The following is a 23772-nucleotide window of genomic DNA, read 5'->3' as shown; positions in this document are numbered from 1 at the left end:
TTCCCTACTGCCACTGAATAAATTGATAACTGGATGCTACATTGTTAAAGGAGTAAGTCCCTACATAGTCTGGCATTGTCACATTGAGTAATGACAAACCCCCAACTGGTAACACCAAGTTATTCCTAAATTTCTAGGAGGAGCAGAGGATCAGCAACACAATTTTAGAAGACGCCCCAGAATTATTTCATGGGGAGCACAAATACTTACTAAATCAGCCCTATCGGGGGCGCTCACAGGTTCACTTTAAGAAGAGATAAAAACAAATGCTGAATTCCCTATTTTGCACAATTCTTGCACTGTGCTTTTAGGATAAAGTCTCCAAAGAAAACAAGTATGTAGGCTTCTACGATTTCATACAAAAGACACTTTGTTCTTACAAAAGGATTTTTATTCATATTTACTCTTTAAAACAAGAAGTTTTTAGTATAAACTCAAGAAAACCCATTGCTGTAGAATAACTAATCAGTCTCACAATTCAAGGCCTTACAGTTACTTATAAATCTATCAATTAGCACAAATGATCTTTCAGGCTGGTCGTATGGAAGGATGTGGCCACCGCCTCGGACTATCACCTAGAAGAGGAAAGAGAAACACAATGGATTAACCTAGCATCATCATAAAAAGGACCAATAAAAGGGCACTGGTTACTACTATACAGCCAAAAAATCCCTAGAACCCCGCAACACCAACCACAATGCAATCTTCCAAGTGTGTTTCCAACTAAACACTTCTAAGGCACTAGACATGTCACTGCGTGACTGTTCAGGGTCAGATTGCTTGGAAACAAGCATACAAGCATGACCAGGTCTCAGCCGGAAACTGCACTGGGATCCATACCAGTCTTTAAATCTGTGGGAGCCCAAGTGATCAGGCTCCTGATTGTCTCTCACCACCAGTACTTCCTGGGCAGATGCCAGTGCCTACTGTGCTGGGGGCCACAAGTGATCTGGATAAACACATTATACATGTCAAGTAACAGTAGACAGCCAGCACTCTATGACCCAGTAGTCCGCCATGACTGAAGAGCACGTCTAATTGATGACAAATGCAGCGAACCCATTTTAACCATTAACCCTTTCCAATCCAATTTGGTTTTCCTAGGGGGCTTACTCTTTTTCTGCTGTTATTCAACGATGCTATCTGCTGGCTAAAGCCAGTACTGCATGAGGTGACACGTTGGATAGGCTCCGACAGCAGAGAGGCTGGCAATATACAGTAAGAGAACCCCGATGGGCGTCTTCCAACATCGGAACTGTACAGCCTTAAATCATAACGTCTTCAGAAATCAGACAGTGGATTGGAAAGGGTTAAATAATGTGTGTAAGGCAGTGGGGCGCGACCTCTTCTCCTCCGAGGGCCGCATAGTCAGTGAAAAACTCCCAAGTGCTGCAGTGAAATTTAATGGGTACATTTATGGCATATCACAGTACACTGTATGCCATAAGTATCTGATAAGTGCAGGTTCCACTTCCAGGATTTTCACCTACTGAAAGGAGCGTCCCATTTTCCCCCAATCAGTACTCGAGAGAGGAGATGGCCGTATGTGCATGTAGTTCTTCACGGAAGATCATACGTGTTGTGCTAACAGCCTAGCAGGTCACAACTCCCATGAACTACAATGGAGAGCTCCACACTTCAGGAAGAGTATGAGTTAAACAGGGATCAAGAGTACCCCATTTGTCTGATATGGGGACCCCTGAGATGGCTACACAGTGCACCATTACTACTTACCCGATTCTGAGCTGTGGACCACTTCTGTTCATGGAAACTACACGTGAGCAGCCATACAGACAAGCACTTCCGTGTCCAAGCGGTTGGGTGGCCACATAGAATGGCATTGAGGGCTGCACGTAACCGAACCGTAGGTTATCGCCTCCCCCCCCCATACACACACATCTCCCCTACGTCCAAGTAAAGATTCTGTTGAACTCCCATCCATTTTTTTACTTTGTTATAATGCAGAAATAATTTCTATAGTTCTGATATCGTGCCCAATGTAACTTCATATATGAAGATGTCCAATTGTTTTGGTGTATCTAGAGTAAAACATTGCTACTCTTGGTGAGACCTCATAAGCCTAGCAGTCACTACTGCTGCCGCCTTCTAAGAGGACAGATTTTAATATCTAGAAGAAACTGCTGGAGAACCTGGTGTAGCATCATCAGCAGTCTGCTGTGTTGTACCCAATATACTAAGTTTACGAACTACGGCTCAAAATGTGTCTTAATTACAAACTACTATTGTGCAGGTCTATTATAATACTGCCTAGGAGGTCAGAGGCGGTCCGGGGGGGGATTGGTAAAACATCTCAGGTTTAATCATGAAATATAGTATTTATATTTAAGATGCCCATGGACGTCCCCATAATTGATCCATATGAGGTTTTAGTTTTTTAAACTTGTGCATGGACAATCTCTTTAAAAACCTGAGAAAGAAAACCTATACTTGAATTACAAAAAAGCATAAAAAGCAACCTAAACTGACTTTAACACCTAAAGTCAAAATGTCTCAGACTGACTGCGCCGATGGTAATCAGCCACTTGAGGTTCTACAATGCTCTGTGCAGAGTCAACTAATGAAAAACAAAAGGTTGGCATGGCTGGAGAGAGCGGATGTGCAACCAATGGCCTTTTTATTAAAGGGGGATTCTGGGCACAGACTTATGCTGCGTTTACACAGTGCGACTATCGTTCAAGTAAGAGAAGTGTAATCCTTTGGCTGCAGCAGGAACCTCCCCCCATTGTTTGATCTACAATGGGAGCAAATGATGATAAACCTCAATCCTCAGTTTTCTGCAGGTGAAAATGGAAGAGATCAGCTGGAAATTAACACTTGACAGTTTTACAGTAGGATGAAGTCCATAAAAATACATAAAAGGTCTATCTCAAAATTATTTCCATTTCACTGATTGGCTAAGAGGGATCACCTGACCAGCTGTGGCCTGATCCATAGGTTTTTAGTGAGCCAGTCAGATGGTCCTTACCAGACGGATGTAATGGTTAAAGTACTGTGCATTCCCAGTTGTCTCCTTCTTTCTCTGTGGGGATTACCACCAAGTAGAAAACTTTCCCAAATGTCGGTCAGTCATAGTAATTCTTATTAGTTTGCTATAACACTGAAGCAATCTGCTTGCTGGGATTTCCTTCAGACTCCTTATGCACATATTGTACTTGGCTTCCAGATGACCGTTCCAATATTGTAATGTAGCTATGAACATGGCCAAGTCCTCCCGTCTGTGGCTGGTTCTCATTGCCCCATGCAGCCTCCTAATTTGAGGTCTACATACTAGACTGTGATTTTGTTCTCCCATTAAATGTATCCTGTTCTCTTCCTTCCTAATGTCCCCAGTAGATTAGACGTTTCCCTTTCTCATTTTACCGTCTCGTTCTGTATCCTTATTTCATAACCTGGATGGAAAAATAATTTGTGGAAGAATACACTTTTGTTTTCACCTTCTTCATATAGATGATAATAAGGAAAAGGAAACTGGGTTGCTATTCTACACCACAGTTTTCATTGTAAACAATGACAAAACATAAAAAAGGAAAGGTGGGTATTCAAAGGGCTGTCAGAATTAACAACCTTATTTTAAAAACAAAATAAATCCCACTCCCTTCTCCTTCACATGGGGAAACACTGCAGCAGGTCCTGCAACGCTCTGGATCTAGGATGACAGCGGAAATCATGTGACTGCTGCAGTGTCATTGCCCTGTCCTTACATCCTGCACACCATGATGCCAGGAGTTGAAAATGGTGATGCTGCAGCCTGTGAATGGCTGCAGGAGTCAAGTGGCATCTACTGTCAGTGACCTGGAGCACTGTGGGGCCCGCTGCAGCAATTCCCGGAGGTAGAAGAGAGAAGGCTATGGCTTATTTTATAACAGCCGGTTGTTTGACTAAGAAAAAAAAAGTTGAAGACAACCCCTTTATTTTAAGGAAGGAATGGCCTGGGTGTTATTTTGAGTGTATTCTCTATGTTTAGAGCTCCTTTAAAACCTCCCTGTTTAAACAGCCATCATTGGGAATTCACAAGCTGTTTTATAGGCAATCTCCAGATAGTATCTGCTGGAAGAGCGCAATTTCTGTAGCATTTAATCCTTTTATGGAGCCTATGTTCATGTCTGCTAAATTCTGTTCAGTCAAATCTACCAATTAGCAGCACTCAGCTGAAAATACAGGTTTTTATGCATGTATAGTAATAGTCCTAAACAAAGTGCATACCTTCTTAAAAGTAGTTTACCTCACCACGCTAAGGGTGCTTGTACATCTGCTCTGGGGATTCTGCTTTACTGCTCCATTCAGGGGAGCTGACTGTGGGGTTCCCCTTTCCTAACAGTTTCATCTCTGGACGAAACCGAACAGCGCCAGACAGACCCTATTGACTATAATGGGGTCCGCCAGCTTTTGGAGAGAATAAAAAATATTGCATGCAGCGTTCTCTGGCTGAGGATCTATCACAGATCTGGCTGAAAACAGCGGAAGGAAGTTCTGATACAGATCCGAAACCACCCTTACGCAATGCAGTTATGGCTCATCTCGAGTCTTGCCGATAATTGCTATATAAGCGTATCTTAGAATGCTGCAGGTCAGAATGGTAAATATGAGAGTTAGAAATTGCACAAAAGCACAACTAGCTTTCTGCTAAAAAAGGAAGTTTGTTACCCTTTTTCAACATCAGTGGTGGTCCCAACTGCTGGACCAAGTCATTGGTCAGACAAGACAGGACATTGTACAAAAGTCACTATATATATATTTTTTTAAAGGGTGCTGTCCGCTAGTTGTGGCTCTGCATAAAACAAAAAGCATGTGGATGCAATGAGCCACTTGTATTTGTTCTTCTCATCACAAGGATAAATTGCTGAACGCTCCTGCACAATATATTCCATCAACTGAGGTGGAAAGTGGTTTCTCAGCACTATGACTAGGTGGTGGAGACCTCAGATGGTGCCCTAGAGAATGGCCCCAGCTAGCACAACATCCACTACAGTGGCCCCACAGGCGTGGCTGTGCCTTGTACTGCAGCTCTAGTCTTGTACACTATGGGACAGAGCTGCACTAGCAGATCCAACCATTTTTATGGCCATATTAATGGAGTCTGACCAGGACAAGCAATATTAAATATTCAAGTGCTCGTCGATCTTTGATGCTCTCATTGAAATGAATGGTCTGGTTGTGCTGCATGTAGAACCTCTGCTACATTCTTGGGATTGGTGGGGTCCCAGAGGTTGAACCCCCACCAATTAGCTAGTTAATCCCAATCCTAACTACCGGAATACCCTTTAAGTGTTCACACATAGTGGATTTGGTGTGGGTTTTCTGCAGTGGAAATAGCTGCATAATATTCCATATTAGAATCTACTGCATTCGTGCCGATTTGATGCGGATCAGCACATTTCACCCTTCTGATTGAAGGGGTGAAGTTTGATGTGGATCTATGTCAAAATCAGTTTCAAAATAAAATGCCGACACTTTGAACTTTTCATAAAGCAAATGAGATGCATACAAAGTGTCAGCAATTTCATTTAATTTAATTTTTTTAACTTCAAGAGTACAAGTGCAAGCTGCTGACGCTATGTGCCCGGTATACTCCATGATCTGAGTGCTGCCCGCATCAAAATCCACACTGATGGTGCAGAATTTACCACTGCAGAACACACTTAAACTTTGCTGCATCTACACATCCCGATAGATCTTACCTGAGCAAACTCTCCAGCCACTCGGACATAACCGGCCACCTCAGTATCTGTCGGCCGGATCTTCCAGACTGATCTCTTAGCCTTCTTATACTCTTCCAGTTTTGACCAGGGTACAGTCTGCAGGAATCGTTCAGTAAGAGGAGCAGCCACTATAACATCCAGCTGACCATTGTACATCAAGACCTAAATCACAAGAAAGAAAAAAATTATATATATATATATTGTAGAGGTGCACAACACAGAAGGGCCTGTAGAGGGCTGCAGACAGGACTTCTGCTTCTAGGGTTAACACCAAGGGGTGGAGCAGGAACCAGATAAAAGCCAGTTCCTGCCAAAAGCAAGAGAGAGAGAACCAGTGCAGCAGAGCTGAGGTGCTGCAGGCTGGTGGCCGAGCAGACGCCAGTGTCCGACAGGGGGACAACCCTGGACTCACACCCAAGTGGGGTGCATATGGACTGTGTATATTGACGTTGGATGATATTGCTGTGTTTTGTGATTGCGGTGATGACAAATAAAGGCTGTCAGGAGCCAGATAAAGAGATCCACATCTCCTGAGCAGTTTCTAAACGTGTGGCTGTAGATTTTCTGTATAGAATGCACAGTTTAATCAGTATTGGTCTACGGTGCATTATATCACCCTGTGGGCATTCAGAGGTTTTATTGTTTTAAACTACAAAGTTTCTGAAAAGTGGCTCAAAAGTTCGGTGTGTGTGAAGGAGTTTAAAACAGCAGAAACAGCAGTTATGGCTCTGACTAATGAGGAGAGAGTCTCGCTCTTCTCGAGTAACATCATTCTTGTCCGAGCATGCTCGGGGGGGCGGCGGGGGATAGTGGGGAGTATCGGGAGAGAGGGTTGGTTAATCCCATTAACCCTGAAGCAACACTGATGGTCGGTATGAGTAATGAGATTTGAAGCTGCAGGACACTTACCCTGTAATTATCCATTAGCACCACCAACCATGGCTCTATGGTCTTCATCATATCAGGAAGCAAATGTTTGGCAGCTTCCCATCCAGTATTAAAAGTCAGGTTACCAACATGGATTGCCTTCCTCACTTCTGGGAGTGCCAAAAAAGGTTTAAAGTACTCCAGGTCTTTCGGCTTCTGCAGAGGGAAACATTATGCAAAGTGACAATACCGGCAGGAGATACAATCAAATGGTGAAATAGAAGTCAAATGGGAGCTGTGCCTGCAATACTGAACCCGGGCAGCTGCAATGTGGACACATTATTTCTGTAGCAGTCCTTTATGTACAGGCCAGCCTGTGAGGAAAGTTTCACTGTAAAAGCAGGGATAAGAAAGGGCACTTATCAAACAAACTTGGCACTTTTTTGGGGGTCCTGGCCCTTGACAGAACACTGTGGAACATTTCTCTGTAAGACATGCTTTAACACAGTAAAAATAGATAATATAGCACTATAGATCAAGTGCTAAAATACATGTCACTTAATAGAGATTATGTGCTAAAAATCAGATTCCACGAGTTACTTATATGCCAGTTAGTACAAAGGGGATCAGGAGATCACAGGGGGTACTGATAGGGATGAACATCAGTTACATTTATTCAAAGCTGCTAAAAAAATAAAAAGTTCCCGCTCTAACTGCAAAGGTTATACAGTCAGCCTGAAAAACTGACTGGCCAGTAATCATTGACTGACAGTCACCGGGTCGATGACAGCAGCCATCATTGTAATGGCACGTTCGGCAAACTCTTAATGAAAGGAAAAAACTATTCTCCAGATTGAGGAATTTTACTAGTAAATTCATTACATGTTTATTACTCACTGGTAATGCCTTACCTGACATTGGAGATAGTTGTAGTAATTGCTACAACCTGTAGCATTTTGAAAGAAAGATGGGTATGTAGTCCTGTTACCATTCAGTAATGAATTAAACACCTATAAAACGAAGAAACCAAAAACAGTTAAAAAAAAGTTTTCACAAGTATGGAGAGTCATGCAACGCTTTTCTTCCTTAATCATCACCATCAAAAACATTCACCAAGTAACTTCATCAGGTAGTCCCAAGTCATTAAAGGGAACCCCTTATGTTGATCCTGTTGTGCATTCTGTGGGAACATGCTACAGAGAAAAAAGAAATGAGCCAAGTGATATCAAGTAGATGGTCCTACTCAGGGACTAGCAGTGATCTCGGTATGCATACACACAGTGGGATGGCCAACATTGAGTAGTAACACTCACTCAAACCCAGAAGGAACAGGAACTTCAAGGAAACCTGTGACCACCTATAAGAGTCATAAACCATGTTTTGGTTCACATAAGGCTGGTCCTGATGAGCCTGGGGATATATACATATATATATATATATATATATATATATTTTATTTTATTTATTTTTTTATTAAACACTCAGTGACCCGTTTTCATACTTTCGCATGTGGAAGTAAGTAAGGGAACTCCTCTCTGTACACTGTGCACATGCACACACACATACACACACACACCTATGAGCATGCACAGCCTGCAGAGATAAGTCTGCTGCACTGTTCATGGCCAACTTCCAGGGGTGAAACCCAGTGCCCCATTCTCGCATTAACTGTAAAAATAAATAAGTCCCCAGACTCCACAGGTCTTACCCTATGAGCACTATCACCAAGTTTATGGTGCTCATAAGTGTTGACAGGTTACCTTCAAGTCAATAGATACAAGTTACATTGATTTGTAAGAAAAAATTGTGGTACTCGAATACTGCTTTATTAAACGCTGCCTCAAGTTATGATGGCATGTTCAATGTGATCCCCATGTGATAGTTGGCTGATAACTAAAACAGGAGGTTAGTGATCAGGTGAAAGCTTTGTTGAATATAACAAATCTGTACATCCACCCAAAGGTGGCTTCAGTTGTCTACAACGCAACCCAAATTTATGACCACAATACCAAGACCATCTGCTATACTACTGAACCAAACATATCATCCTACGGTTCTACCACATGTTGTCATCTAAAGTTGGTTCAGTAAAACTGCGGGAGGTTCAGGCACTGCGGCCACAGATTTCAGTTGCTCTTTTATAAAACTCTTACTGGCTCAAAACTTAGATAAACTTGTGATAAAATAAAATCCAATAGCGGTTTTCGTTTGACAGACTGGCTGTTGGCTATTAATCGCTTACTCTTGCCTCAAACTGTCTGTCAACAACTAGACTCAAATTTTATGTCTGTTGCCACCATAACCCAGGCATATACCAGAGTTACTTCTGTCCTACCAGGAAACATGCCAGAGAGCCTGGAAGCAGTGTAAGGAGAGGCGTTCCTGGGGAGTAGCTCAGAGAGGAGTTAAAAGCCGCAATGTATAGGGTTTAATGTCGTGCTACATAGGCAGGAGTAAGGGGTAGGACCACCATAAATGTAACAAGGAGCCTACACTTGAGGAGCTTTTCCAGCAAATGTTTGGGGACTGGGGAAACATTTTGGCAAATCGCAACAGAGTTCTGTACCATTAGGTTAGAAGTTTATAGTTGAGTTCTTGGAACTTGCTCGACCTAGAAGTTATGTGCCAGGATAAAGATTTTGGCCTATTGTTCCTCTGTGAATGTTTTACCCATTTCTATTTCCCAACCTTGCTTAAATACCAATGGGTCTTTCCCGGTATCCTCTGCCAGCAAAATGTGGTATTCCTGAGAGATCTCTTGTCGGTGGGGTGGATGACATGCATAATTTTTCAAATGGAGATAAAAAAGGAGCTATAAGTTGTGGACTAGGACTAGGCCTATAGCATGTACGTACGCATCTGTAAATACTGAAACCATGCTCCGGCCAACGGGCCCCCTTCGCCCATTAGCTTGCATAGTGACCTCATACCTGACTCCAAAACCAAGTCATGTATATGCAGCAGAGGAGTTTCCAATCAAGAGAGTAATGTGGAACCACTAAACAATGCCATCAAATTTCATTGTGACTCTACGGATACAGGGCAAGTAGTACCAGGGCAATTTGATGGGGAGAGTTTGCAAATGTATAGGAATTTATGAAGAGTCCATTTTTTTTTTTTTTAAAGCATAACAAATTAGTGTACAGCTGATAACTTTTGACAAAGGGTGTAATTCGCCCCTATAGCATAAGACACTACCTATGAGGGAGAAAGAAGGAGTTTAGACTTGTCAGCAGGCCTCGGGTTTCAGCAACGGAGAATACTCGCTATTGGGGGAAGTCTCTGAATTGTTGAGATGGAGGATGAGAGTAAGCATGGAGGGTAGGACGTAAGTGAGGAACCACACCATTTACCCTATTCCTTGTAAAATTTTCCTGGGCATCTACTCCCTTTATAAAATATGTAATTGTATGTAATAGTAGAGTTAACCAACTTTCGCCACATTGACACTGAGTGATTCCTTCAATCCATCCAGCGTAGTGCTATTACTTTCCTAGCCAAGAAAAGTATCTCCCTCAAAAATATTCTATTATGATGCTGTGAAATCTCCTCGAGTATCCCGAAAAGGCACACCTCCGGGGTTGTAGGGACAGGTGATTCCAAAACCTCCGAGAGGAGGTCTGTGACCTCTGCCCAGAAGTCTCGAATAACTGGGCACTCCCAAATCATGTATCAAAAATCAGCAGTGTCGTATGGGCATTTAAGACATTTGGATGATGAAATTCTGCCCATTCTCTGCAGCCTCACTGGAGTAAGGTAGCACTGATGTATAATATGCAACTGTATCAGCTTATTAGCCACAGGAGAAACAAACAGAGGGGAAGCTAGTAGATGTTGAAAGGATTCTTCTGTCAGAGTTGGTATCAGTGTTTTCTATTTCATATTAGAGGCTGATTTATGTATTGAGAGCAATTTACAAGTTAATGAGGAGGGAGATTTCAACGCAGGCCACAAATTGGGGATTTTTAGGAAGTGAGCCAGGTGTGACTCTGAATTAGGGAGCGGGTCATTTTAGGTGGACCAAATGGTTAGCTATGTAATACAAGAATAAATACGCAAGAGCAGCCCCAGCTTCCTGCATTGGTCTCTGGAAAGTGGAGATTTTAAGTTTCGGATAGGAATTTCCCCATATAAAAGACGTCATGAGCGAGTCCATTGACCTGAAAAATTGGGTAGGGATTACTATTGCGGCGTGTGGTAGGATATATAGACATTTCAGCACGACTATAATTTTTATCAAATTGACACGCCCAGCCACTGAATCGGTAAGGATCCCCAGGTTTTGAATTAATTTTCAATAGATCTATCAGAGGATATACATTCAAATCTAAGGACTGTTCTGCACTATGAGAGATCTGCAGTCCCAGATACTTAAAGGAGTTTGTAATCTGGAGTCTACATAGTGAGACAGAGTCACTCAGTGGGCTCGTTCTAGACAGGAGGATTTTGCCCAGTTAATGTTGACGCCCGAGAAGCCTCCATTTTGGTTTATAATTTCTACGGCATGCATAAGAAATGTTGCTGGATTTGACATAAATAACATGAGGTAGACGGCATAGAGCACCTCCATGCGTTCTTCCATGACTATCCCCTCAAACACTGGGCTCCTCCTGAGCATAATGGCCAGAGGTTCTATAGCCAGAGCAAAAAGGATGGGGGGAAAGGGGACAACCCTGTCTTGTACCCCAGTGTAGATGGAAATAAGGGGAGCAGGAACCATTCACAGAGATAGACACCTAGGGCAATTTATAGAGCATTGAAACCCAGTTAACTAAAACTTAGCCAAAACTAAACCTCCGTACTACTTGGCGTAGAAATGGCCATTCTATGGAGTCGAATGCTTTTGTAGCATCTAGGGAAGCTAATGCCCAATTTGCATTTGTGGCCTCTACTATCTGTATCCTCCGTAAGTTTTCCCGAGTAGATTTCCCTGGCATGAAACCTGTTTGTAGTCTATATTTAGGAGAGATATAGGCCTAAATGAGCCACAATAGAGGGGATCCTTGTCTAAATCTAGCAGGAGTATGATTGTAGCATCATAAAATGATAACAGCAGAGATCCCTTGTTATAGGCTCCTTTATATGTAGCCAATAGGGTAGGCAGTAATGCATCTTCATATTTATCATAAACCTCTACTGGGAGACCATCAGGGCCGGGGGATTTACCTTTAGTCATATCGGATAGTGCTTCTGACAGTTCTATTAAAGTGAATGGGGCGGCCAGAAATGTTCTTTGGTCTGAAGTAAGAGTTGGAAATGGAATGTTGCACAGAAAGTCATTTCAGTTCACTCTGGGAATGTTAGAGCCCAGTATTATAAAGGTCGCTGTAGAACTATTGGAATCTTGCCCCAAGAAGGATCTCGCCTACGTCCGACCCGATACATAATATCGGAGGTGACACTGAATTCTGATGGACAAGATTGGCAAGCAGACTACTAGATTGATTACCAAATTCATTATATTTTTGTTTGCCAAAAAAGGTGACCCTGTGTGCTTTTTCCTGTAGCAATAGAAAGTATTGCCAACCTTGACTTAACCACCAGTCTTTGTTATGATCAGTGGGGTCTGCAATGTAGGCTGCCTGCAATTGTGAACAGGAGGCCATTCTCCTTTTCACAGTGGGATGTATCCCTCTTGACATTCAAGATGGAGGATCTTAAACAGCCCCGCAGGAAGGCTTTAAGGGTCTCCCATAGTAAACTCGGATCTGCGCCAGGTCTGTTTGCTTCTAAAAACCCATGTAGCTGGTCAGGAATTCGGCCATGTGGATTGAAGTGGCTCAGCCAGAATGCCATGGGAATCTGTGGATTGAAGTTCAATCCAAAGGGGAGAATGATCAGAGATTACCCTAGGGAGGTATTTAACATCAAATGTCAAACTGCATGATCTGGCATTTCCAAAGACGTGGTCTATATGGGACAAGGAGTTACTACCCACCGAGTAGCAGGAAAAAACCTAGTCATTTTCCCAATATCTTGGAAACCCCTTTTTTGAGCAAATAATGCTAGTGATGTGGCGCCGTGTGAATTGGGGGTGTGGAGTTAAATTTGTCTAGGGAAGCGTCTAAAAGTAGATTTAAGTCACCAAAACAAAGGATTGTTGCAGCAGGAAACTGAGTGGCAAACTGTGCTGCTAGATGGAAGGCTGCCAAACTCGTTGGTGGTGGCTATATATGCCAATAAGAACATAAGGGGCTGCCTCTATGCAGGCCTGCACAAAGACAAATCTACCTTCTGGGTCTTTAAGCATGCGACCTGGCTTCCATTTAAGACGTCTGTGGATTAACATGGAACTCCCCTGGACTATTAAGAGAAGGTGGAGTGGAGGGACCATTGGACCCATGGTTTGTGTAACCACGAGGTTTTATCAGGGGTTAAATGCATTTCTTGGAGACACACTATATGGGGATTATGGCATCTGATTTGTGAGAAAATCATGCTGCGTTTTTTAGGGTTTCCCATTCCCCGAACATTCCAGGACATTATGTTAATACTAGTCATGAGTCATATGTCTATCATATTGTGGTAGGATGCTATTAATTTCCAGCCTAGCTGGACTCTGGGAGTTCTGGGCGAACAGTTGATCCCTCAGCAAAGATAGCTTCTTAGTGTACACATTTGTTATATTATGAGAATAGTTATGCAAACCTAATAAGGCAACCAAGCCATATAGCCAATAGCTTAAAAATATTTCACTGCTTATCTAAGCAAGTGAGTAACTTTGTCAACTTTCAAAGCTTGAACCTAAAAAGAGTATAGGGGTAGAGTGTGCACCTAAATGGTTTTATAAAAGGGCACAATCTAGGAATTTTCGCTCCTCTTTTGGAGCCCCAGACCCCGTAAATATATAAAGAACATCTCCCCAGATATTATCAGACATTATACTTTATAGTCTCACTGTCTCAGAATAAGGGGCAGCCCACGCTGGTCCCACCGGCAGAAAGCCAATGAAGGGAAGGAGAAAGGAAAAAGAAGAAGACATGGGTAAGAAAAGATGTGGAAGGGTGGGATAAAGGACTGACTCTCTGCCCAGACCCACACGGGGGTCCCACATCTTATGTTACCAGTTCCTGCATATCATATGTATTATTCACACTTCGATCCAGTCCTCTGCCTCACCGGGAGACAAGAAGAAAAGGGTACGGTCATTGTGGACTACTCGAAGACGAGTCGGGAACACCATGCAGTACTTTATGTTCGCATCTCGCAGCTTGTGTTTGATGCTGACAAAGGTGGCTCTGTTTTTTTGTAAAGCAGCCGAGGAGTCTGGAAAGATGGATATGTTTGCATTGTTAAACTTAAGCTCATGCTTGCATCTGGTTGTCTGTAGGGCGATGTCTCTGTCTTTGCCGCTAAGGAGACGGACAAGTAATGGCCTTGGTGGTGCACATGGAGGCAGGGGACGAGCCAGGACTCTATGAGCTCATTACACCGCAACTGAAGCTGAAAACGCAACCTTCGGGAGCATGTCTTTCAGCTTGTTCTCTGCAAATTCGCATGTATTTTATCCTTGGGAGATTTTTCCTGCACAATCTGTTTTCCAAATCATCCACTCGCTGAACCCATTACTCTGCCACTTTCTCCAGGTCAGCTATTTTTGCAGGAACAGAAGCCATACTGTCCTACAACTGCGAGCCATGGCCACTGCTGATGTGATGTCTGGCCTCACACATCGTGCCTCCGCACTCCACTGCTGTCCTCCCACTCCCCTACAAGGAGGAGAGAAGGATCCCTCCTCCGCTTCTACTGTGTTCCGCGGCCCGCTCCCGCATAAAATGCTGGAAGTCGACCTGAGGGTAGGCACAGATTAATAGCCTCTCTACTGGCTGCCGGTGGGAGCTTACTGGCTACTCACCACCAATGTCCTCATGCTCTGCAGCTTTGGGTGAAGTCCTGTGGTAAGTTGGGTCCCCGGGGAGAGGCAGGATACTTTCAGGATGCTAGGGGTCTAGAGGAGCTCCAGCTAGTTGCGTCCAGCCATTTTGGCTGCAGGCCACACTCCCCAGGACGAGTCCATTTTTATAGTGTGTGAATTCTGCCAAACCAGAAAAGCGTAAGGGGTCGCCATTTCTGTAAATCTGTCTCTAATGACTCGAGCATAGGTTTACATAGTTTAAGTTCAATAGCTAGACCGGATCGGTCAACAAGGATATCCCCAGATATTTAATGGAGTCTTCATTCTAGCGAAGTGGTAATAGTAATCTTTATATAAAGCCAACAGATTCCGCAACAAGACAGAGGAAATAAAACAAGACCACAATTACATGAAGTAATCAATTGATGGAAACAATAAGTGTGAGGGTCCTGCTACAAAGGGTAAAGGGGCTGGAGATGTGCACGGTATGGCGAGGTGGAGAGTGAGGGATGCTATACACACAGTCAATGGTCAGGCCATATAGTAGCGGAATCGGTATGACTGCAGGTGGCGGTTGATTAAGGCTATCAGGAACTGCAGTCGGTAGGACAGGGAGCATGTTATCAGGCGGAGTACAGAGGGGTTTGGTTCAGGGGATATGGTATGCCTCCCTGAAGAGGTACGTTTTTAGAGCACGCCTGAAATTTAGTGTGTCAGTGATTGCCCGGATATTTTTTGGCAGTGCATTCCAGAGGATAGGTGCTGCTCTGGAGAAGTCTTGGAAGCGGGAAAGAGAGGTTCAAATTAGAGGGGCACTTAGTCTGATTTCATTAGCAGAGCGGAGGGCGCAGGCTGGGTAGTGAATTGAGATGAGGGAAGCAATGTAGGGCAGCGCGCTGTGGAGTGCTTTGTGCATGAGGGTAGTGAGTTTAAATTGTATTCTGTACTTGACAGGCAGCCAGTGCAGTGACCGGCACAGGATAGAGGCATCTGAGTAGCGGCTGGAGAGGAAGATTAGCCTGGCTGCCGCATTCAGGATGGATTGGAGAGGGTAGAGTCTGGAGCAGGGGAGGCCTATCAGCAGTGAATTGCAATATTCGAGCCGAGAGTGGATGAGGGCAACAGTAAGCGTTTTTAGCGTGTCCACTGTGAGAAAGGGGCAGATTCTTGAAATGTTCTTGAGGTGCAGCTGACATTTTCGGGCAAGAGATTGGATGTAGGGGGTGAAGGAGAGAGTCGAATATAACTCCAAGGCAGCAGGCATGCTGTCTGGGAGTTATGGTGGTGCCACACACTGAGATGGAGATGTCAGGATGAGGTTGGTTTGTAGAGGGTGGAAACAGGAGGTCAGTTTTTGAGAGGTTCAGTTTTAGGTAGAGAGAGGACATAGTGTTAGAGAAAGCAGACAAACAGTTGGTGGCGTTCTGGAGAAACAATGCTGTGATGTCAAGGCAGGAGATGTATAGCTGGGTATTGTCAGCATTGAGATAGTACTGAAAGCCAAATCTCCTGATTGTCTGTCTAATGGGGGCTGTGTAGATAGAGAAGAGGATGGGGCCGAGGACCAAGCCTTGCGGGACCCCAACAGCAAGGGGAAGAAGAGGGGAGGTAGAGCCCCAAAGCAGACACTGAAGGAGCGGTCGGATAGGTAGGAGGAGAACCAGGAGAGGGCAGTGTCCTTTAGTCTAATGGAGCAAAGCATACTGAGGAGGAGTTTGTGGTCAACAGTGTCAAATGCTGCAGAGAGGTCGAGGAGGATCAGTAGGGAGTAGTCGCCCCTCGATTTGGCCATCAGGAGGTCGTTTGACAGCTTAATCAGGGCAGTTTCTGTTGAGTGTACGGGACGGAAGCCAGACTGTAGAGGTCAGGAAGAGAGTCTTCTGAAAGATAGCTTATAAGGCGAGAGTAAAGCAGGCATTCCAGTAGTTTGGAGATGAAGGGGAGGTTGGAGATGGGTTGATAGTTGGCAGCATCGGTCGAGTCAAGAGTTGGTTTCTTTAGCGGAGGGGATATGATAGCGTGTTTTAATGAGGAGGGGGAAATGCCTGAGGTCAGAGAAAGATTGAATATAGTGGTGAGGTAGGAGATGATCACCGGGAAAAGGGACCAGAGGAGGTATGAAGGAAGAGGGTGGCTAGCCAGGTGGTGGGACGAGTGGAGGAAAGCAATCTGGAGAGTGAACAGGGCCTAGATGCAGTACTGACGAGACTAGACTCATGGCTAGTCTGGGATTGGGAGGTTATTTCCTTACGGATGTCGTCAATTTTCTTTTTGAAGTAAGCAGCCAGCTCTTCAGCACTGAGATCTGTCATGGGGGCTGCAGTTTGGGGCTGAAAAGGGAGTGGAAAATACGAAAGAGTCTTTTAGGGTTATGGGATAGTGGGGAGATGAGGGAGGTGAAGTAGACTTGTTTGGCATGGTGGAGGGCAAGGTTGTATGTTCTAAGCATGAATTTAAAGTGGAGAAAGTCTGCGGACTTTTGAGACTTCCTCCACAGCCATGCAGCACACCTAGAGCCCTGCTGGATGAATCGCATTTGAGGCGTGAGCCAGGGTTGCCGCGGTCTATATTGGATGGCTTGTGTTACAAGGGGCGCGGCTTCATCCAGGGCATGTTTGAGACTGGTGTTGTAATGTGTGCCAGCCAGGTTGGGGCAGGAGAGGAGAGAGATAGGGAACAGAGAAGACTGTAGAGACTCGGCAAAATTTTTAGCGCGAACGGCCTGAAGGTTCCTGTATGTACGGGAGGTAGGAGGGTCTGGGGAGATACTAGGAAGCTTGACAGAGAAATAGAGGAGGTTATGAGAGCGGGAGAGAGAGTTAGTGAAATGGAAACAGAGCAGAGACGGAAGAAGACCAGATCAAGAGTATTTCCTGTAAGTGGGAGAGGCTGTGAGTTGTGAGAGAGCAAGGGAGGAGGTGAGCGATAGAAGCTGAGAGGCAAATGGGGAGATGGGATCATTACTGGGCATGTTGAGGTCTCCTAGGAGGAGGGTTGGGATTTCGCAGAAGAGGAAGTGGCAAAGTGGTCCAGAAACAGACAAGGAGCACCTGCGGGGGCGGTAGATAACTGCTACTCACATGGACAGCAGACGAAAAAGCCGTAGGGCATGCACCTCGAATGATGGGAAAGTGAGTGAGGGACTCGGGGGGATGACCTGGAAGGTGCATTGTGGGGAGAGAAGAGCACCTACTCTTCCCCCTCATCTGTCTTCCGGTCTTGGGGTATGGGAGAACTGCAGGCTATTGTAAGACAATGCAGCAGGGAAGGCCATGTCAGACTGCTGTATCCACGTTTCTGAGCGTGCATGTGTTGTCAATGGATAGAAGAGAGACTATACCGCTGCCTGTGGCAGCAGCATATACCACATGAGAGCAAAGGATTGCGCACAGTAAAATAAAACACATTGGATCCCTTCCTGCAACATCTGCCATCAGGGAAGGATATGCTTGATTATCTCCATAGACAATGAATGGAGTGGTCGTCGTGCATTGCTGCTCCATTCATTATGGGGGCTGGGATGTACCATTCTTGTGATTCCTGGGGGTCCCAACAGTTGGACCTCCAGCGATCACACATCTATCACGTAACCTGTGGATGAAACATAGATGCGTTTGGTGGGATAACCCCTTAAAAAAAATGTCCCATGGAAAAATGTAGTGTTTACATAAACAACTGAAGATATATTTTTCTGCAAATTGGAAACACAACAGTGGCAATACGTACATAATAAGCATCCATCCACCTCTGCTGCTGGATATATCTTATCGCCAGGTCGCTCTGCTGCTGGACGTAGCTCTTCTGGTTTTCATCTACCAGGCCGGTTTGATACAAGAAGTCAGCGTAGCCACCCAACATCTGTGCAACATACACACAACAGTCATTAGTAGAAGCGCTTCCCCCACCGCCCCGTGGTTTGTGTTTAATACTAATCAGCTAAAGCAATAAGAAATGCTAAATCCTTCCTACCCTAAACGTGATACAGCAACTTACGCCTAATTTAGACACAACGATTATCGCTCAAAAGTCACTTAAAAGACCTCTTTTGAGCAATAATGTGTGCATTTACACGGCAAGATGATCGCTCAAAATGAGCTCAAACGGAAGTTTGAGTGACAGTTTTGAGTGTTCACTCTGCATTAATGTATAAATGAAGGCTCACGCTGTATGCAGAAGACAAGCGGGTCTGCTATCTTCTGCATACAGCTGTTGTCTTCTCGGAGCGCACAGCTGTATAGACTGCTGAGCGCTCCCAGCAGGGCATGCAGAACACAAGCAACTCCGCAGTGATTTTCGTGGAAGGGCTTTAAATATATGCCCTCCCTGAAAATCATCCATAGCATGTGTGAAAAATAAAAAAAAAATATATATACTCACCTCTCCGCTGCTGTCAGCGCTCAGCCATTCAACGGATGACAGCTGAGCTCTGCATGTGATTGGGCACAGTACTCAGCTAATCACAGGTACCGCTCGCCTATTCATTGAATTCAATTGCTTGCTGAAAGAGAACGAAGAGCAACTCGGTAACTAAATCTGCACGATGTCCATGAGGTTAGACCCAACGATTCTCGTTTAAAAAGCAAATTGAGCGATTTTTGAGCGAGAATCGTTGGGTCTTAATGGGCCTTTAGTAATGCATTGTTAACAAATGTCTCAGATCACAAGGGGGAAGGTGCTTACTTTATCAAAACAGTGTGCGAGGGAAGAAAGGCAGATAAAAAGGATAAAAAATTGAAAATAAGATGCCCTACCGCTTCAGGATCACAGAACCCGTCTCCAATGGCAATCCCCTTGAAGTTGATTTTAACCTTAGAGGTTGGGTTGCGAGTGTGAATATAATAGCCAATAGCAGGAACGTACTTCCCAGCATAGGACTGGAGGAGAGAAGGGAACAAGATACCTGGTGAGCAGTGCAAATAGGCAAAAAAAGAAATTCAAAGAAAATTCTATAAAATGCGGAGACCAACATAAAGGATGTAGCCGGCAGCGTATGTGGAGATCTCATTAAAGCCTACAGACACAGTCATGCTTTTTTTTTCAAGTCAATGCATTTTTACTAGAAAATGAAGTTTTGGTGATTGGAATTAAATGTTCTTAACCATTTTCCTCCTACACCTGCAGTGTATAGCTCTACACTACAAGCTGGAGGACTCAGAAGACTCACAAGAAGTTACAATGTGTAATACATTTCATGCTTCATTTCGGCAAGCCCTCTCCCACCCCCTCCCGGCTCTAAACTTGTGTGTGACATTTCCTAAGGTTGACACCAACCATTTCTTCCCCACCCACCCCCAGCTGCAAAACTTGTCAATATCTTGTGACGTTGATCAAGACAATCCTCTAGTCTGTAGTGTAGTGCTGAATACTGCAATATTACAGAATGTAGTTGAAACGTCGCTATCTATCATGATTCTGAAGTAGTAAATACACATCCTTATGGATGCTTGTATTGGCACCATAATCCTGCTGTCCTGAGCATCTATATCTACTCTCGGTTCAATCTCGGGTGGAATCCTGCCCATAGCAGGGCAAGCGACGAGTGCTGCTGATGCAAAATCACTCCTGTGCAGAACACAGCATGCGGTCCCTGCTATCAGCTCTCTGGCCGAAAGATGGATTTTATGCACACCTAAAAATCATCGTTCTTCCGGAAAGTAAACGATGGTAACATTTACACACAACGATTATTGCTCAAAAGACATAGTTTGAGTGATAATCGTTGCGTGTAAATGGGCCTTCAGTCATTATAAGAATAATAGTGGCTTTGATTTGACTATATACTAATACAAGGATATACAAGGGAAGGTACAACTACCACTTTCCAATAGAATGCAGACAGGCAGATTGCTATATGGAGGAGCATTGCACAAGGGCAAGGTGATGAACAACCACTCATATTGAGGCTTAGTATTCTACTTACGCATAGATTAAGCATATGAAGATTGACAAGTTTAATTGATATGTGTAGTACATCATGCAGGCTTAGGGTTCTTCTACACCAGAACGATCATAGCTTAGTGAATGGAGGCAAAGAGGGTAGGGGATCATTCCGTCCTGCTCCTCTCCATTCATAGTAAACAGGCAGTCATTCATAGATGACGGTCGTCTGTTTATATGGACCGATTCATTGTTCGATTTTTAGGCATGCATAAACTGGACGAGCAATAAGCAAACAAATTATCATTCGTCGTTCAGTGTAAAAGCAGTGAAAGCATGCACTGACTGAACAACAATTGTTCAGACTCTTGCTGATTGTGGGAAGCTCAAGGATATGTTGGCTGATGTAAAATGGCCCTTGCAACCTATTAAAGGAGTTGTCCATTGAAAACCATAGATGGTCTATCCATAAAATAAGCTATCAATAGTAGATCTGCTGCCTAGGATTCCCACCAATCATATGTTTGATAAGCCTGTACACTGAGCTGATCTTTGCAGGGAGCAGACAGCTCCGTTCTTACTGCAGTGGCCAGATTGGGTATTACATGCAGCATTGAAGAGAATAGAACATAGTTGTCTGCTTTCTACAGAAGTCAGCTCAGTTCACGAACACACTTGCCCAGTGAACAACTGATCAGAGGGGATCTGGATGGCAGACGTCCACCGATATACTACTGGTTGCCTTTCCTAAGGATAGGCCATCATTAATTTATGACTGGACAGCTCATTTAATGATGCCACATATGATCTAGGCCACTGCATGCAGACCACGATTGCTCCCCTTGTCTCCAGTCCAGCGATTCCACTCCATGGCACTGCCATTCCATGTTGGCGGTAGACACAGGATTCCCTGGGGGATGGGGGGGAGGGGTCTGCATTATGCCTGGTTTAGACAATGATTATTGATCAAAAGATGTCTTTTGAGCGATAATCGTTGTGTGCATTCAGAGGGCAAGGTAATCGCTCAAACGGCAGTTTGATTGACAGTTTGGAGCGATCACTTTATACTCCGAGCGGGCTATGTAGAAGACAAGCGGGGCCATTTGTCTTCTGCATTAAGCTGTTCTTTTCTCAGAGTGCTCAGCTGTTATCCGAGTGGGGTATGAAGAACACAGCTGGACCGCTGTGTTCTTCATACCCCGACTGTGTTCACAGAGCGGGATATAGCTGAAACAATAGTATCAGCTGTATCCCGCTGTGAACTCCTGATAAGGCTGATCTTTCTCTTTCAGCATGCTGAAAGACAACGATCAGCGACTCCTTAAGGAAAACTGCACGATGTCCGTGCAGTTAGACACAAATATTCTCGCTCAAAAGACAGCTTTGAGCGATTTTTAAGTGAAAATCGTCGTGTGTAAACCAGCCTTAAGTGTTCAACTGTATCCTGAAGACACAGATACAGTTGAAAGCAGTGCCCTATGGTTAAAGCGGCCCTGGATTAGGGTACAATTGCTTGCTACTGCGTTAGGCCAGTCTCATACAACCGGATTTCTATTGCAGAATCCGTGGCCAGCATGTATTGAAAATGTATGTACTTTCACTTTTTCTTTCACACTCGTATAAACGAATTGCGATTTTTGCAAGCGGAGGAAAAAAATCGCAGCATGCTCTATTTGGCTGCGAAAAGCCTCCAGTGGTCAATAGAGGCTGTACGACCCGCAGCCCATCTGCAATTGACATTGCAGATAGGTTGCGGGTACCCAAGTCATTGCGTAGCGACTGCGCGGGAAATACAAATACAAAAAAAAACATCTGTACTATGCATGACCAATAGCGAGCATCCGCAGTCATCCACAGTACAGTAAAAGGTACGCAGGGGTCGCCGGCCTCAGTCAGAAACGGATTCTAGAGTTGAGCGAACATGCTCATTCGAGTATCTATCGGATTCCACTGCGGGCTCCCGCATGCAGAATCCGACACTTTCGTGTGAGACCAGCCTAATGGAGAGCACCTCAGACGTATATCTCTGCTACAGCACACACTATTGGTGTGTTCACATATTGTACCAGTAGATATTGACGGTTTAGCACATTATTGTAGGTAATTTATTACAATACTTACTTGACCTGTGGCATAAAACTCATTTTGTTGATATTCTGGGAAGATCTGGAAAAACTGAGTGAGCGCACTAAAAAGAAACATTAGAAATGAGATTGAGAAGATGACAAGACAATCCCTCAGTCCCCCTAGATTAGCAAAACATTTCCCAGAAACTGACCAAGCAAGAGAGCAGGACAAAGGGAGAACATTTCCCAGAGCTAAAGGAAGCCCACCATGGAGTTCATGGTGCCCAAACCACAGCCGGCATGAACCCAGGACAGGGAGGCACATTGGCATTTCAGAACCAAACATACATGGTTTCACAATGTTGCAGAATAAAAGGATACTTTGAAGATGCAGTTGGAAAGGCGCTCCAAGTCGTGTAGAAATGTTGCATCGGTCTCTGTCCGCCTGCATCATGTAGAGTAGCAAAAGAAATGGTGTGCAGTAGAGATGAGCGAACGTACTCGTAATGAGTACTTACGCACCCGAGTACCGCCATTTTCGAGTACTTCAGTACTCGGGCGTAAAGATTCGGGGGGCGCCGGGGGGTGGGGAGAGGCGCGGCGGTGCGGTGGGGAGCAGCGGGGAACAGGGGGGAGCCCTCTCTCTCTCCCTCTCCCCCCCACTCCCCACTGCTACCCCCCGTGCCGCCACGGCGCCCCCCGAATCTTTACGCGCGAGTACTGCTGTACTCGAAAATGGCGGTGCTCGGGTGCGTAAGTACTCGTAACGAGTACGTTCGCTCATCTCTAGTGTGCAGCATAAATGGTGCAAAAAAGGTAAAAATAACACTTTATTCCTCCATACGAATGTACGACATTTCAACTTGGTAGATGATCCAGGTGGGAAGAGGTCAGCACAGCACCACCCTGTGACTCGGAGCTCCATTCCGTTTGCATCTTCAAGTATATTTATACTGAAATGCAACAACATTTCAGAATACAACAAAAAAAAAAAAAAAAAACACACACAACATGGCTGTCCTGGGTACATGCTACCCGTGGTCTGGGCAGCATGAATCGGGCGACAGTTTTTCTTTAAATTTAGGAAATTTCTTTGCACAAGATCCAATTCCATTTGCGACGCCAAAAAAATGTACAGCTCCGTTCAAGTAGCGGTGTTACAGCCATGACAATGGGACCCAATAGCAGTAGCTATCCAGTGTACTTTTCAGGTTGAGGAGAACAGGTTCAGTCTTGTACATTTAACAGCTACATAAGGGCGAATTCACACATGGGGTAATTGCTGCGGAATGTCAGCTGTAGGAGGCGCACTGACGTGCCACAAGAAATTACAATACATACAGCATAAGTGAATGGGGTCTCAGAACTAGAATAGTCTGCAGATGAT

The 23772-nt window shown here is 44.5% G+C and overlaps 1 protein-coding gene across 1 annotated transcript in view; it reads right to left on the bottom strand.

Moving 5' to 3' along the window:
• Window positions 1-383: 383 nt before the first annotated feature.
• Window positions 384-23772, bottom strand: part of LOC136587140 (probable serine carboxypeptidase CPVL) — a 55392-nt gene continuing 32003 nt past the window's right edge. Inside the window, exons 7-13 of the mRNA XM_066585644.1 lie at window positions 22441-22507; window positions 19194-19316; window positions 18169-18300; window positions 7499-7597; window positions 6630-6803; window positions 5700-5882; window positions 384-575 (exon numbers count right to left, since the gene is read on the bottom strand). Of these exons, the coding sequence (XP_066441741.1) occupies window positions 462-575; window positions 5700-5882; window positions 6630-6803; window positions 7499-7597; window positions 18169-18300; window positions 19194-19316; window positions 22441-22507 (892 nt within the window). The 3' untranslated portion in view covers window positions 384-461. The remainder of the gene's footprint in view (window positions 576-5699; window positions 5883-6629; window positions 6804-7498; window positions 7598-18168; window positions 18301-19193; window positions 19317-22440; window positions 22508-23772) is intronic.

This window comes from Eleutherodactylus coqui, chromosome 12 (genome assembly GCF_035609145.1).
Source record: "Eleutherodactylus coqui strain aEleCoq1 chromosome 12, aEleCoq1.hap1, whole genome shotgun sequence".
NCBI lineage: Eukaryota > Metazoa > Chordata > Amphibia > Anura > Eleutherodactylidae > Eleutherodactylus > Eleutherodactylus coqui.
This window is presented reverse-complemented; position numbering and strand designations above follow the sequence as displayed.